This window comes from Colias eurytheme, chromosome 9, assembly GCF_061535395.1.
Source record: "Colias eurytheme isolate Ceu_HAF_F1 chromosome 9, ilColEury1 Martin Lab GWU primary, whole genome shotgun sequence".
NCBI lineage: Eukaryota > Metazoa > Arthropoda > Insecta > Lepidoptera > Pieridae > Colias > Colias eurytheme.
The window spans coordinates 2,753,952-2,768,012 of NC_142988.1; the positions used below are offsets into that span (position 1 = coordinate 2,753,952).

General features: G+C 33.7%; 2 protein-coding genes across 2 annotated transcripts in view; both read right to left on the reverse strand.

Moving 5' to 3' along the window:
• The window catches only part of DCX-EMAP (Doublecortin-domain-containing echinoderm-microtubule-associated protein), a 32,421-nt gene extending 31,478 nt beyond the window's left edge, over nucleotides 1-943 (reverse strand). Inside the window, exon 1 of the mRNA XM_090105577.1 lies at nucleotides 446-943. Coding sequence (XP_089961703.1) covers nucleotides 446-943 — 498 coding nt within the window. The remainder of the gene's footprint in view (nucleotides 1-445) is intronic.
• A 9,096-nt stretch (nucleotides 944-10,039) lies between these two features.
• Nsun5 (Nop2/Sun-like domain containing protein 5) lies at nucleotides 10,040-14,030 on the reverse strand. Its single transcript, XM_090105113.1, has 6 exons — nucleotides 13,829-14,030; nucleotides 13,507-13,759; nucleotides 12,503-12,762; nucleotides 11,805-11,918; nucleotides 11,425-11,599; nucleotides 10,040-11,091 (listed from the first exon to the last, which is right to left on the reverse strand). Exons 1-6 carry the CDS (start codon nucleotides 13,949-13,951, stop codon nucleotides 10,091-10,093), a joined length of 1,926 nt encoding a protein of 641 aa, XP_089961239.1. The 5' UTR covers nucleotides 13,952-14,030; the 3' UTR covers nucleotides 10,040-10,090.
• Between the last annotated feature and the right edge of the window lie 31 nt (nucleotides 14,031-14,061).

Genomic DNA, 14,061 nt, shown 5'->3' on the forward strand with positions numbered 1-14,061 from the left:
ACCTGTATAAAAAAACTCAAGGCTTATAATTTGGCTATAAAATACAAAAATTAAGTAGAAACAAATGAGACAGGACGTGGCATTATTTACTGCGTGTTATTAAAAAATTAGAAGTAAAGCAAATGGTGTGATCGTATCGCGCCACGTTAACTTATATACTTCTTTTGGCACGGGTCACGCACGGCACATGTGCTCATGACTAATTATTTCAACTTACCTTTAATTTATAACCTACTAGCGGTCCGCCCCGGCTTCGCCCGTGGTACATATTTACGTTTTCTCTACATAAAAACCATCCTCGTACTTCAAGGAATATAATAAAAAAAGAATTATCGAAATCGGTTCAGTCGTTCTCGAGTTATGCGCTTACCAACACATTTTGCGATTCATTTTTATATATAAGATTACCAAGAAAATAAAACGAGGTCAGATATGAAATACTTACTTTGAACGTCTTGTACGACGACACGACGTAGGACGCCCCGTCTTCTAACTCCTCCAGTCTATATTTCCGATCACCGTCCATCCCAAAGATGAATCTTGCACCACGTGGAAGCTCCAGTCTCTCTGACAATCTATCTAGCAACGCGTCCATGGACACCAAGTCTCTACCCGGCTTGAATCGGAATTCTACGCCGGGATGAAACGGATCCCCATTCCGATAGAAAGTCACCCGTCTGGCCTTCCAGTAATTGAGATTTGCGTATCGGCTGACCGGTTCCGGTCTAACTGGTCGTACAGTGGCTTCGGAACCTTCAGATATATCATCTGTTCTTTGCGGTGGAGACGCCGGACGTGATGCGCGCCATTCTGATTCCTTTTCATCGTCAGAAGCTGCCTGCTGGTCTTGTTCCTGGGGTACGGGGTCCACTGGAGGCGGCTCAGCGACCTGCGAACGAGTGCGTGGTTTTGGACGCGGTTTGTTTTGCAGACGACGCGACATTACGCGCGAAAATTCAGCGGTCGACTGGGCAATGAGTGGTCAGTGACGTTGCGGTTACTCCATCGACTACGCATGAAATAGATAGGCTCATTCATGCTATTTAATTCTAGCATGACCTTCAGTTTTCAAAGTTTTTATATTATATGTAGTAACACGTGTCGAACTGAAATACGTATACAGTACAAATTGTATTTAATTATACAAGATTCGTGAGTAAGAAACTTAGACATTTATAAATGTAAAATTATGTCCAATTATGTTAATATTAGGTCAGCACTGCAATTTTTCAAGTTAACCTAACGTCAAGTAATCAATAGATCTTTTTGATAACTTTAACTAGTTGTAGGCTTACTGCGTGACTAAGTAACTTTAAGCATGACCACGAGGGTTCGAGCGGACTTCGAGTTATAAGAAATACTGTAATAATAATATGATTCATTCATGAAATACATTTTATTGTTCTATAGAGTAAGCAATTAAAATATGAAATGAAATGAAATGAAAAAATATTCTTTACTTTTGCAAATAAATTTGGAATAATTAACACTCCAATGTATATCTGAGTATTTAATGTAATAACTGTTACCTGTACTTTAAAAATTATTGAGATTAATGAGTAATGATTAAGGAGAAAATATTTGTACTTAATTGGCTGTGTTATAACCTGCATTCTTGGATTTCTGAATGAAAGCAAAGCAAAAATTAGCATTGTTGATTAAATACTAATATTTTAAAACTGGTTATTATTTTTTACTTCAAGTAGAAGAAGAATACAAGCACAAGAAATTAAACTAAAAGGTTTGACCTATATATTTTTTTTAAATATCTATTTATTATTATTTTCTTAGTTTAAAAATATAGGCACTTACCACAGTTGCAGCAGCAGGCTCTTCTGATGCCATGTCGATATTTAAAAAAATATAAAACACAATTAAAACATTGCTTTAAAGTTCCTACGCACGATTCATTCTACGCGGAATAAACAATTTTTAATCTGTACGCTGACAGAAAAGCGCGGGAAAATAAATGACACATAAAAGTATTCACTGTCTGTTAATTGAAAATGTTTATAAGTTGTTTATTCTTGAGTGAAGTATATGCAAATGGGTAATTATAATGGAACGGTAGTCGACCGGTTATGTTTTGAGAGACCGTTCGAGTGACCGTTCGCCATTGTACGCGGTATGGCGGGGTGGTCAGGCCAGCGCACCCGTGTGCGTTGTGGTAACACGAAATGGTTATGCTTTGAAATTGTTAGCGTATTAAAATGCAATTAATGTTTTATGTTATAGCATTGCATGTGCTTTATAAATATTCGTAATTATAAAGATAAAGTAAAAGATCGTACGATGGAGTTGCCCTACAAAGCAAGCCACTTTGCATTTTTTCATTAGAATAAAGTGAATATACTGAATTTAATAAAAAATATTGTACATTTGTGAGTCTTCTTTGTATTTAACTTCCATTTGGCCAGGATGTAGTCTCGCTAACCTAACGCACACTTTACACCTAGCGCTACAGGCCTCAACAGAAACTTAAAGTTTTTCGTTCCTTGCGATGTTTATAAAGACTATAATTGGTTAATAGCCATTTCCGTACTGAATTATGGCCGAAAGCGGATGTTTTGTAAAACGGTGAAAGTCAAGATAAATTTTCAGTGTTATTTTTGTGAGTAAATAACCATCCATACAGAGGACTTATCAATTCATGTTTCCGTAAATTAATTTTTATAAATACATATTCGTCTTTAATTTTTTTTTATTCTCTATACCGAGCAAAGTTAACTTTTTATCATGTTTTATAGAGCTTTCTTTTAAAACACTTATTGTTGGTGATTTAAGTGTTTTATAGATTTGAAAATTAAGTAAATATGTAAGATAAGAATAGCGAAATTAGTAGTAGTTTTGATTTACATATATATTTATACCTATACCTATCGTTGTAATTTGAATTTGTGCGTAGGGAGACCGGGTTTGGTTGTCTCACGGGTTGTTTGTCACAGCGGTCTTAACACAAAACTGAACTATCGAATAAGTCTGTTGAACAGCGTGGCAAGAGCGATACAGTGAAAACGCTGTCCCAACTTCGCGTCAGACCGCTCCGATCTGCCGTGAGGGCCTCACACGTGTTTATTGTTTTCGCACAGCAAAAGTAAATTTTTGTGCTGCTGTGTCGAACCTCATAATTATACGTTCTTGTTTTACAGTAATAATCTTTCAGTTCATTTGATGATGATGAAATGTGTTTTATAATATCGTAGTATAGTTTTTTAGATATTCATTGATCGGAATTTATTTTCAATTTTATTTTCATAAAACGTGTTATGGGGCTCGTTGTCACAAATTTTCGGGGGCTGGTTGTCACCTATCAACCAGCCCCCTGTATGCGAGATGACTTTAATTGCGTTTTGAGGTTGTTTGTTTTAGCCGTAAATTTTCAATCAACACCGGAAAATAACCCTAACAAACCTGCTGGAAGTCCATCTGTCCTTGATGACTCTATATTGACTCACGATTATTATTGTTTGCTAAAATTGTGATTGATTAATATTCAGACTGAAATAAAGACCGTAGACACGGTTTCATTTGGTTAAGAGTTCTTAATTAAAAATTATTCCGTAAAATTATAAGACCAAAGTGTGACTTTCTATTTATAAATTGCCTGTTATTTAGTACGTGACTACCTACCCTAGGCATTGTGACAACCATGCCTGACCCGGGGTTATAAGTCACATTTTTCTTTAGAGTGAAAATACAAAATATTTCTACAACTGATAATATTACACAAAAATACGTTTATTTATTTTGTAACAGAATAATTACACTATCTTTTGGTATACAAATATCATTCCTAAACAACGTATTTTGGAAGTTACATAAAAAAAGTTAAAAATGTGACTTTCATCCCCGCTCTCCCCAATTATTATTCAATATAGGTCAAAATAGCCCTTCCAACATAAGCCAAGATATATTTCAGCTTACGTGAGCTTTCAGGAACTTTTCACCTGACGTAGGCTACAATAAACAGGACATAATAATCAATAACCTAAATAGGGTGCCGTGTTGAGCTTGCAATTTTAGTATGTGAATATGATAATATAATGGAATTTTAGACGTTAATTTAAATTGTTATCTTGTTGTTAATAAACAATACTTAACATTACATATTTGGCCATTTTCAGATATATGAAATACGAATCATTAATCAAATAATCAAAATAATTGAACTTAGAGCAAATAGTGTTCGAATGAACATTATTTCAATATAATAAGCTGCTTAATTGAGACGAATGCGAGCTCAATATCGATATGAAACACGCGAATGACTTGGCAAAACAATCATATATATTGTTTCTAGAAGTTTCTGTGCCTACAGGCTACAGGCTTATAAATGGATATTTGTTTTATTACGGTTATAAAGTTAATTTAGAATATTTTTTCGATTTCAACCTACAACAATAACGATTAAGACACTTACTTTAAAATAGAGAGACGTTAAAAACAAGGAAGGAGGATTGATATTACCTACAACAGGATTGTTCTTATTTGATTTAGTCACACTTTTAAAGTAATTTATCAGGTAATAAAATCAAATGAGGAAATTAACCTATCTGATAAAGGTAAGGGACACACGCCACTAAAATATTTTTGTAAACATCCACCAACAACATTACTGAAAAATAAGTCTTCCATATTATATTATTAGATAAGTTTTGCTCTTAAATAATACTCAGCAACTTTATAAGCATCCTTTCAGAATTACTCCTTTTGAAAACTATGTACTAAAGGTAAATTATAATAAACTTCTGTTTTGAATTTAAATTTAAAAAATGCGTACTGTAATACTTAACGATGCCACGTGTGTCCTAACCTCAAAACGATTCACGGCAAACAGGGATTTAGAATTTCACGAATTTACTCGAGTTAAGTACTGTAAGCACACTAAACTGCAATTATATGTTATTTTCTGCGGTAATGATGTTAAATTCCTTGATAAATATTTCATACTCGACGTGTAAGCATTTTCACAATCGCTTATGTAAATTGCGTCATGAATTTACATAAATTATGAAATATTTTTTACGCTATTTTTTAAAACAATACAAAGTTACTTGTTGTTTCAAAACTTTTCAGGTAATTATGTGATACATAAAGGCACTAACATTGTAGCAATGACAACTCGAGCCTTACTCGATCTTCCAGAATTATCATAAACTAGCATAACCGCCCGTCCGCGGCATCTCCCAATTTGTCTAAACCTAATAGATGATATACTAAAATCCTCTTCTAGAATCACTGTTTGAAAAAAAAAACCGCATCAAAATCCGTTGCGTAGTTTAAAAAATTTAAGCATACAGAAGAATATATGGACAGAGAAAGCGACTTTGTTTTATACTATGTAGTGATGGTCATTCATGAAAAAAAAATGTCTTTCCTTAGGAAATGAATAATTATAGTCCATATAATTTCAGGTTACAGTTAGCGACTGTAATTAAATAAAGTAGAGCATGAGTATAGCATAAATTATATTTCTAGATTTTATACCCACATTCAACAGTCATTATTATATAAATTATACCTTGCTTTCAATTATTACTGTTTTTCATACACTGTGTCGGTAATTTATGCAAAAGAAATAAAATCTTTAACCTATTTATTCGATTTAATTAAAAATTAAAATGTCAATTAAACTTAAATCATCTTTAAGGACGTAAGAAACTGCGTCGTAGCACAGTGCTACGAATATCGTAGCACTCTTATAAACATTATATTTATTATTTTATGCTATTTGATTCATATTTCCTACTTTGAAATATTTATAAACTATTAAATATCTATATTGTTGAAAAATAGAACCTATAAAAATAAATACCTACACCATTCATTGGGAGTGCCGCCACTCGGTCGTCAGTTCAATAACGGAAGCTCATTAAACAAGAGCTATCAAGCGAAATTCTACTCTATTGTAAAGACACATGATTTATTTTGCCTTTAAAAGTATCATACTATATGATTATTTGAGTGACAGGACTGTCATAATAGAGTGTTTCCGCTTGTGATTGGCTGAAACTAGATCAAATGTAGGCGCCGCCCAAATGATGGTACGCCCTAGGCCGAGAAAAACAGCGTTGCTAGGCAACGTAATCATCCAATGATTCATCCCTGTATATTTGTATTGAATAGGCTGAAAAACTACTAGACCGATTTCAAAATTTCTTTTACCATTACTTAAGAGCTAGCGCGCACGAGCAACTTTGTCTCCGCAACTATTTTGTCTCTCCCATAAATTGTATGGGGAGTTGCGTCGCTACGTGCGCGCACTTTCATACTAGCCATAGGTGGGAGAGACAAAATAGTTGCGGAGACAAAATAGTTGCGGAGACAAAGTTGCTCGTGCGCGCTAGCTCTTAGAGTTAGAGGGATTCTTCCGAATCCGTATAGGCTATATTTTATCCCGGAAAACGTAAATATGTACCACGGGCGAAGCCGGGGCGGACCGCTTGTGTAGGTATGTATAAAACACTTTATTTATAATCTTTAAATGATTTTGTATTCCAAAGTTATTGAAACCTACTTAAATTCTTTGAACCAAATTTATGGTGATTTACTAATTGCTTCGATTCGATCGTGTTAGTAAAAGATTTCGTTAAAGAAAATAAGTCAATTTTATTGTTTTACGGCTACGTAGACGACATTTTTATCGTCTAAATAAACTAAACTTAGAAATAACACTACGTGAAATAACGAATTTAGGTATTGAATTGGTAAGGGTGATAATATTTAAATATTTATATAACTAATATTTTATTTCATAAATGTATGTTTTATTTCTAGAAGCAAGGAAAATTTTGTGTTGTTCTGTTGTAATTAAGAAACTTACGTTTTCGAAAAGTTTTGACTTTCAGATGGTAATCCTATAACGTAATAGCTCTTCTAATGCCGAAGGAAATATTTGGTACAAGAGCGAGGGAATTGAGCTTATGAAAGGCCATCTAAATAAACTTATAAATATTATCTCAATTGCTTTTACGCACTATTTAGCCCAAGGCTACAAGATATCAGTAAAATTGTAACATTTGAAGGACACATTAACCCAAATAGCAACACGTCACGATTGGTGTGTAAATGGAATAATGAAATCCATGTAGTCGTTACTGTTATAGTACCTTAGTACTCAATACATAAATTCATTTTTTGTTCTAGGTAACTACGTTTCATGTGGTGTTGTAGACAGTTGTAATGCGATAAGTGCTATAATGTGTAAGCTAAATCCTACTAATATTATAAATGCGAAAGTTTGTGAGGATGGATGTGTATGTGTATATATGTTTGTTACTCTTTCATGCAAATACTACTGAACCGATTAGCTACTATGAAATTTAGCGCACATATAGAGGGTAACTTGGATTAACACATAGGACAGGTTTTATCCCGGAAATCCCATGGGAACGGGAACTATGCGGGTTTTTCTTTGAAAACGCGGGCGAAGCCGCGGGTGGAAAGCTAGTTAAATATAAATATAACGGACGAGAAAAATATTTTGTCATCCACGTTAGGTATATTAATAGCTACTAGGTATGTCAGGGTATCAGGGATTTCTTGCTTTTTCCCTAAAAAGGAAAACACACTTGTGCTACAATCGTCAAAACGGTCGTTTTTGTAGTTTGACCCCATTCACTCATTCATGATAATTATATACTACATAATAATACATCTAGACTAGACTTTCAGGCACAATGAAAAAGTGGAGTACCTACATGGTACCCACTTATTATATATGCATTTCTTTGAGTCATTTATAGGAAAAGTACCTACATATTTTTTGTAAGAGTGGGTGTTGAAAATAAGGACGCACGACACAGTTCGTGACGGTCTGGCGTGCAATGCAACGGTTATAGCCAATTTATCAATCGTAAACGTATTTTATATAAATATGCGTTACTTAGTACAATATGTAGGTACAAATCCATACTAATATTATAAATGCGAAAGTAACTCTGTCTGTCTGTCTGTTACTCAATCACGCCTTAACTACTGAACCCACAGACATGTATATATAAGTAGACAACGCAAGTACCGCGATCTGTATGAAAACCAAGCGTGTCATATTTTTTGTACTGACCTTGACGCGTTATGACGTCACGAGCGCTTTTTAGTGATGTTAATTTCATTTTACGCTAAATCGATTAGGCCGCCACTCGCGCGGCGATTCTAGTATCGTCCTATCCCATCGAAGTAAATCGAAAGAAATCAGATCAAACTAGATCTATGTCTAAGAGGTAGTCAAATAAATGAATCGTAATCGATTACTAAATCGATTCAAGACAGAAAAATGATAATTACCATAGACAGAGGGATGATAAAATAAAGTTATAAACCTTTTAATATTCTAACAAGTAAACTAATGTGTTTTAGCTTTTTCTTACATATGCCCATTGAGTTACCATGTACTACGTACTAGAGAGGCCATCGAAAGAAAGTAATGAAACTGTCAATCAATCAATCTTTATGTCCCGTTGCATCGATCCATTTTCCTTTTATGTTCGGGTTACTTGGAAAACTGAAAAAACAAACATAGTCTAAGCAATAAGGAGTTTTCTTAAAAAACTCCCAAGATGACACTTTAACTAATGGCGTCCATGTCATAATATTTATTTTTAGTACCTTTGTATTAAAATACTTAAAAGTTCTAGGTCAAGTCGTATTAAATGACAAAAAAAATCTATGCCTCTTTTTCTGAAAAATTGCTCCTTCAAATTATCATTTATCTGTTCGATTATAAAATCGATTAGAATCGAGAACTGTTGCATCAAATGAACATCACTAACCACAAAATTGGACAGAAAAATGAGAACAGAAAAATGAGAAGACGCTATTCATTGCTTGTTATCATACGACGCGATCTTTACCGTGCCAAGTAAAAGCCGCAATGTATTCCGAATCATTTCGTATGATTTGGTATCCGTGTTTGTCACGATCGTTTTCCACAGATATTCTTTATTTGATTTTAAAATAAATAGTGCATATTCTGATTAGAAAATTACTTACCGGTGGAAGGAAACATCTCTGCTAACTCGGCCACTCACAGCTGTGGAGTTTCTACAGTTTATAACGGCGTAATTCGGCATTTTACTTTATTCAGCTTCACGTCTTTCCTTGGCGAACTGCAAGCGCGGACTGAGTGTAGGCCAGCGTCAAGTAAGTTTCATAATCGTAGTTTGGACACGGGAAGTACATACACTCGCTTAGTCTATCTTGATATATGTCCGTGACTGAACCAATTTGCATGAAATTTGGTATAGAGATATTTTGATACCCGAGAAAGGACAGGCTACTTTTTACCCCGGGACATAGGATAGGTTTTATCCCAGTAATCCCACGGGAATGGGAGCTATGCGGGTTTTTCATTGACTGCGCGGGCGAAGCCGCGGGCGGAAAGCTAGTTTATAAATATTTCTTGTATGTACGACAAGTGGTTTGCTAGACAAATATTAATTTCACAAGATTAGTTAATATTGTTTTTGGTTTGTCCACGACGATGCGTATTCACAAAATTAATAATTTTTTCGAGTATGTTTAATAATAATTAGATAACTACTAATTTTGAAAGTAAATATGTAATCTGTGTCTAATCGAAATTTATTTATTATCAAACTAACAATAACACGCGGCTTTTCTCCGGGTAGTACCTTTTTTTTTATAGTGGGGAAATCTTCCAAAGATACACGGCCCCCGGGGAAGGAGCCGTGGGTTATGTCGGATTCTTACCGACTAAAACCCCACTGTGTTCCGTCGAGCCGCTTTAATGATGGGGCCGCGGGTATTTGTTAGAATTCTTTCGCGACCTAGCCGGGTAGTACCTGGGTCGAAAGTAGCCTATGTGCTTATCTCTGTGGCTTATCTGATAGATGACTTGTTGATATGTCTTGTGAATACCAAAAGTCCATACATCTCTTCATCCAAACATTCTAACTAATGCATTCACGTATGAAACGCATCACGCCTATTTTATTTTTGTAAATATTTTCTAGCATACTTTAAGCGTACTTAAATTAAGCCAGATCTACAATAATTAAGGAAAATGAAAACAAATGACAATAGTCAATAAAAATTTATTAAAAAACATACAAAATACGGTAGCTAAATGCTACTCTTTGCTATGCTTTTTCTTTTTTTTCTTAACTGGTTCAACCTCATCATTCTCCGGAACCTCTTCGAGAGAATGTTTTAACTTTTTTCTCTTCTTTGTTGATGTTTCTGTTTCAACGTCTTTATGAATATCTTCTTGAGTTTGTTCTTGTACAACATTTTCTATCAATTCTTTATGTTTACTTTTTTTCTTTTTCTTTTTGGGTAATTCAGTTTCATCCGAATTAACCTCTGTGCCAACCACTTCATCATTATTCGAATTAATTTCATGATTTTCAGAAACTTCGCTCAAATCTTTTCGTTTTTTCTTCTTCTTCTTCTTTTGTTTTACCCTATCTGTTTCAGTATTTACTTCAATACAATCTACTCCATTTTCAGAACTTGCTTCAACTGCTTGGTTCTTACATTTTATATCCTCACTCGATTCATTAACAACGGTGGTTTCTGCTTCTTCTGCTATTGTTATATCTTTTTTATGCTTTGATTTTTTCTTCTTTTTCTTTTGATTTTCGGAATTTTCATCACCATCTTGTTCGTTATTTTCCGCTTCTGGTGTTGTTTCTTCATTTGTCTGTTTTTTATTCCTTTTCTCTCTTTTCTGAGCAAGTTCTTCATCTACCGCTTCATTGCTTTCTGTATTATCCACTTGTTTAGGATCTCTTTCTAGCACTGCTAAAAAGAATCCCGTAGTTATATCCGATTCTGGTCGTGCATATAAACACCGTGTTCCCATTTCACCATACATTCCTGAACCATAATTATTCCATTGTTCCTTCAACAGATCTTTAACATTTAGAACTTTCCATTTAGCACGAGAAGATTTAACAACATTTGATATAACTCTTTCATTTTCTTCTGGGAATATGGAACATGTACTGTAAACAATTTTTTTGGCTTTCGGAAACGAATTCATAGCGTGTTTTAGGAATTTCTCTTGTAGGGATGTTAGACGAGCGAGTCTAACGTCTTCCACGTAGTTGTGTACTGAGAGTTGCATACCTGTTTTTAAATTGACTTGAATAAATGTATTGTTCTAAAAGTAATAATTAAATTATTGCTATTAATGTGATAAACTATTATGATTAAGAGCGTCTAATTAGCTATTACTATTAATGAAGACTAATGAATTAACTTTATAGAATTTAATATACTTACCAATATGTTTTTCTTCATAATATAGTTTCATTCTTGATTAATTTAGTAAGATAATATTTTTGTGTGACAGCTATTCCAAATATCCCAATTCAAATGTTTAAAAGCGAAGCTTTAGAAAATTTTAGGACTCGGTAAGTACATAATATATGGAAGATAGAAAATGAATTTAATTATTACCTGATCCAGAACAACTTGGGTCCAAAATAATATATTCTACATCATCACACTCCCCCTTTTTGATTTCCAATGCATCTCTGTGCATTGTGGTTACGCATTTAGATTCGGTCTTTTCAACAAAATCACAGAGCGTTTGATATCTGTTTTCATTTCTTTCAACAGCATATACTTTTCCCTGAAAAATTATTTTTTTATAACATAGAAAATAATGATAATTATTTCAATACTTTAACAAGACAATGACAACGTAAAATCTATGTTTTGGTTCACAATTAATAAATGAATACACATAATATGTAATACACTCTGACGATAAAGTCATTTTCCCTTAGTTTTTTAATTATTTTGTTCCGAAATATTTTTTAAAACAATTAATATACCTGATTCCTCATAAAAGCGGCGACTTGTGTGGTTTTCATGCCTGGTGCCGCACACATATCCAAAACTACACTGCCTGGTGGAGGCGCAAGCAGTTGCACTGGTAAAGCTGTAGCCTAAAACATAATAGATGTTTATTATATGAAATACTAGCTTTCCGCCCACGGCTTCACCCGCTTTTCAAAGAAAAACCTGCGTATGTGCGATTTCCGGGATAAAACCCTCCAATCCTCTATGTGTTAATCCAAGTTACCCTCTATATGTGTGCTAAATTTCATTGAAATCGGTCCAGTAGTTTATGCATGAAAACCATACATACATACATACATAATTCCTCTTTTCCATTCCATTCCTCTTTATAATAATAGTATAGACGTATAGATCATAGGTAAATTTGTAAACATTTTTTTTAAAAGAATAGGACCCAAATAATTAACTTATGTCAATCTCACTTATTTTGCTTTTGAGAACATTAAACATATGGAAACTTATAATTTTTTTATTGATTATAACAATAGCAATGCCTGTTTTAAAAATTATTTTTCATTAAATAGTGATAGAACTCAGAAGATATGATGTACTTTTATGTTTGATCTGGTCATTAAATTATATTAAAAAATGAAGACTTTTCAGAGCTTATTTTACTGCATTTTATTTCAAATACATATAATTGCAATATGGAAAAGAAAGTACAATTTACCTTATCCTGCAGTATAATTTTATTTTCCAAGTACAAATCATGATCATGGAACTTGGAGCCAGGATGGAAAACAAACATTGTTTTCACATGATAGTCCTGCGTGAAATCATATTCCGATAAACCCTGTATCTGTTGCAAGTAATCATTGTATGATCCTGATGTACATCTGATGAACTTGTAGCCCTCATCTTGGAAGGCTCTAATGGCATCTGACGTGGTCAAGAGATTGGTGTTTATCCTTACATAGCGAGGTCTACGAACTGAAAGGTTTTTAGGAGCTAAATTAGTATGTTTAGAAGGTGTAGTATATGTCAGATGAAATGGTATTTAAAAGGAATTTTTGATAATGCTTTGAATAGTTCATAGTGTATATTTTTCAGTGAAGATTAAAGTAATAATCACAGTTTATTGTTCAATTAAGTTATTGTTGCATTGAAAGTTCTAGAAGATATACTTCATTATTGAATTGACAATGTTCTATCTGCAAGGACTATAGATGAATAAAACAAAGATTATTTTTAAATATTTATTATTGCTAAAGAGTAACAAATACACTAGCAATTTACAAACTTAGCGTAATACTGGACCAACTCTTTGGAATGTTGCATGTTAATCTTGTTTTAAGTTTAATGAACTTTTCTCGGTCTCTTTTGTTATTGGCGTCTGATATGAATGCTGATCAATTTCATTGCCATGCTCGTCATATTCTTTTTCATGATATGCTTTATATGCATATAAGCAAATAATCAAATTTACCACAACAACAGCAGACACTACTGACCAGACGGTCCTTATAAATGGATCAACTGGATAATAATCCGTAAGTATGTGCCGCATTCCAAAGAAAGCGATAAAAGGTAAGGTAAACATAGCAACACTATATAAAAATAAATTCGCCAAAACAAACACCGCTTGCTTTGTCTGTTTCGGAATTAAGGGCCCCGTTTCAGTGCTCTCTGCCATTGTTGATAAGTAGAATTAGATCTGAAAAAAAGAAATATTACCTTCAGATTTAACTTCATCAAGTTGTAGTGGTATTTTCTCGAATTGTTCTTTGTAACTCAGAATAGTTTGCTCGGGTTTGCTGAGCCCAGGCAACTCCTTTTTGCCAAACAACAGTTCTGTAGTTAAAACTCGGGCTAGCCATGGATCTAAGCGCTGTTCTTTTTCTAAAATGCCAGTAGCTTCGAAGAGCTTGTCTATATGAGCAGCATGTTTAATAGTTTCCGTTATAAGCGCATATATAACATTAGTTCTCTGTAATTACGTGTTCTAAGTTAATAAACTTGTATATTTCAGATATTTTAAATAAAAAAGTTTACTTACGAAATGTCGCAGCTTGCTATCGTACAATAAATTTTTTACACCGCCGCCTTCAGTAGCTACTTTCTTTACAATATTTGCAGATATTTTAAAATTTCTTGGTACTCGAACGGAGTGTTCAAACATTTTTTAATTTAAAAAAAGGTGCATCGCGCTTTCTCAATGATAATCACGAGACAAACTTCAATGTCAAAAAAATAACCTCACCGATTTGAAAATTGAAATCAAATGGTCGT

Bases quoted from the DNA above. Each gene is read 5' to 3' on its own strand.
- Nsun5 (XM_090105113.1), bottom strand. From the start codon at position 13,951: ATGTTTGAACACTCCGTTCGAGTACCAAGAAATTTTAAAATATCTGCA. The intron at 11,919-12,502 runs GTAAATTGTACT...ATTATGTTTTAG, and splicing joins AAATTATACTGCAGGATAAG to GCTACAGCTTTACCAGTGCA. The intron at 11,092-11,424 runs GTAATAATTAAA...ATTTAAAAACAG, and splicing joins CCCAAGTTGTTCTGGATCAG to GTATGCAACTCTCAGTACAC.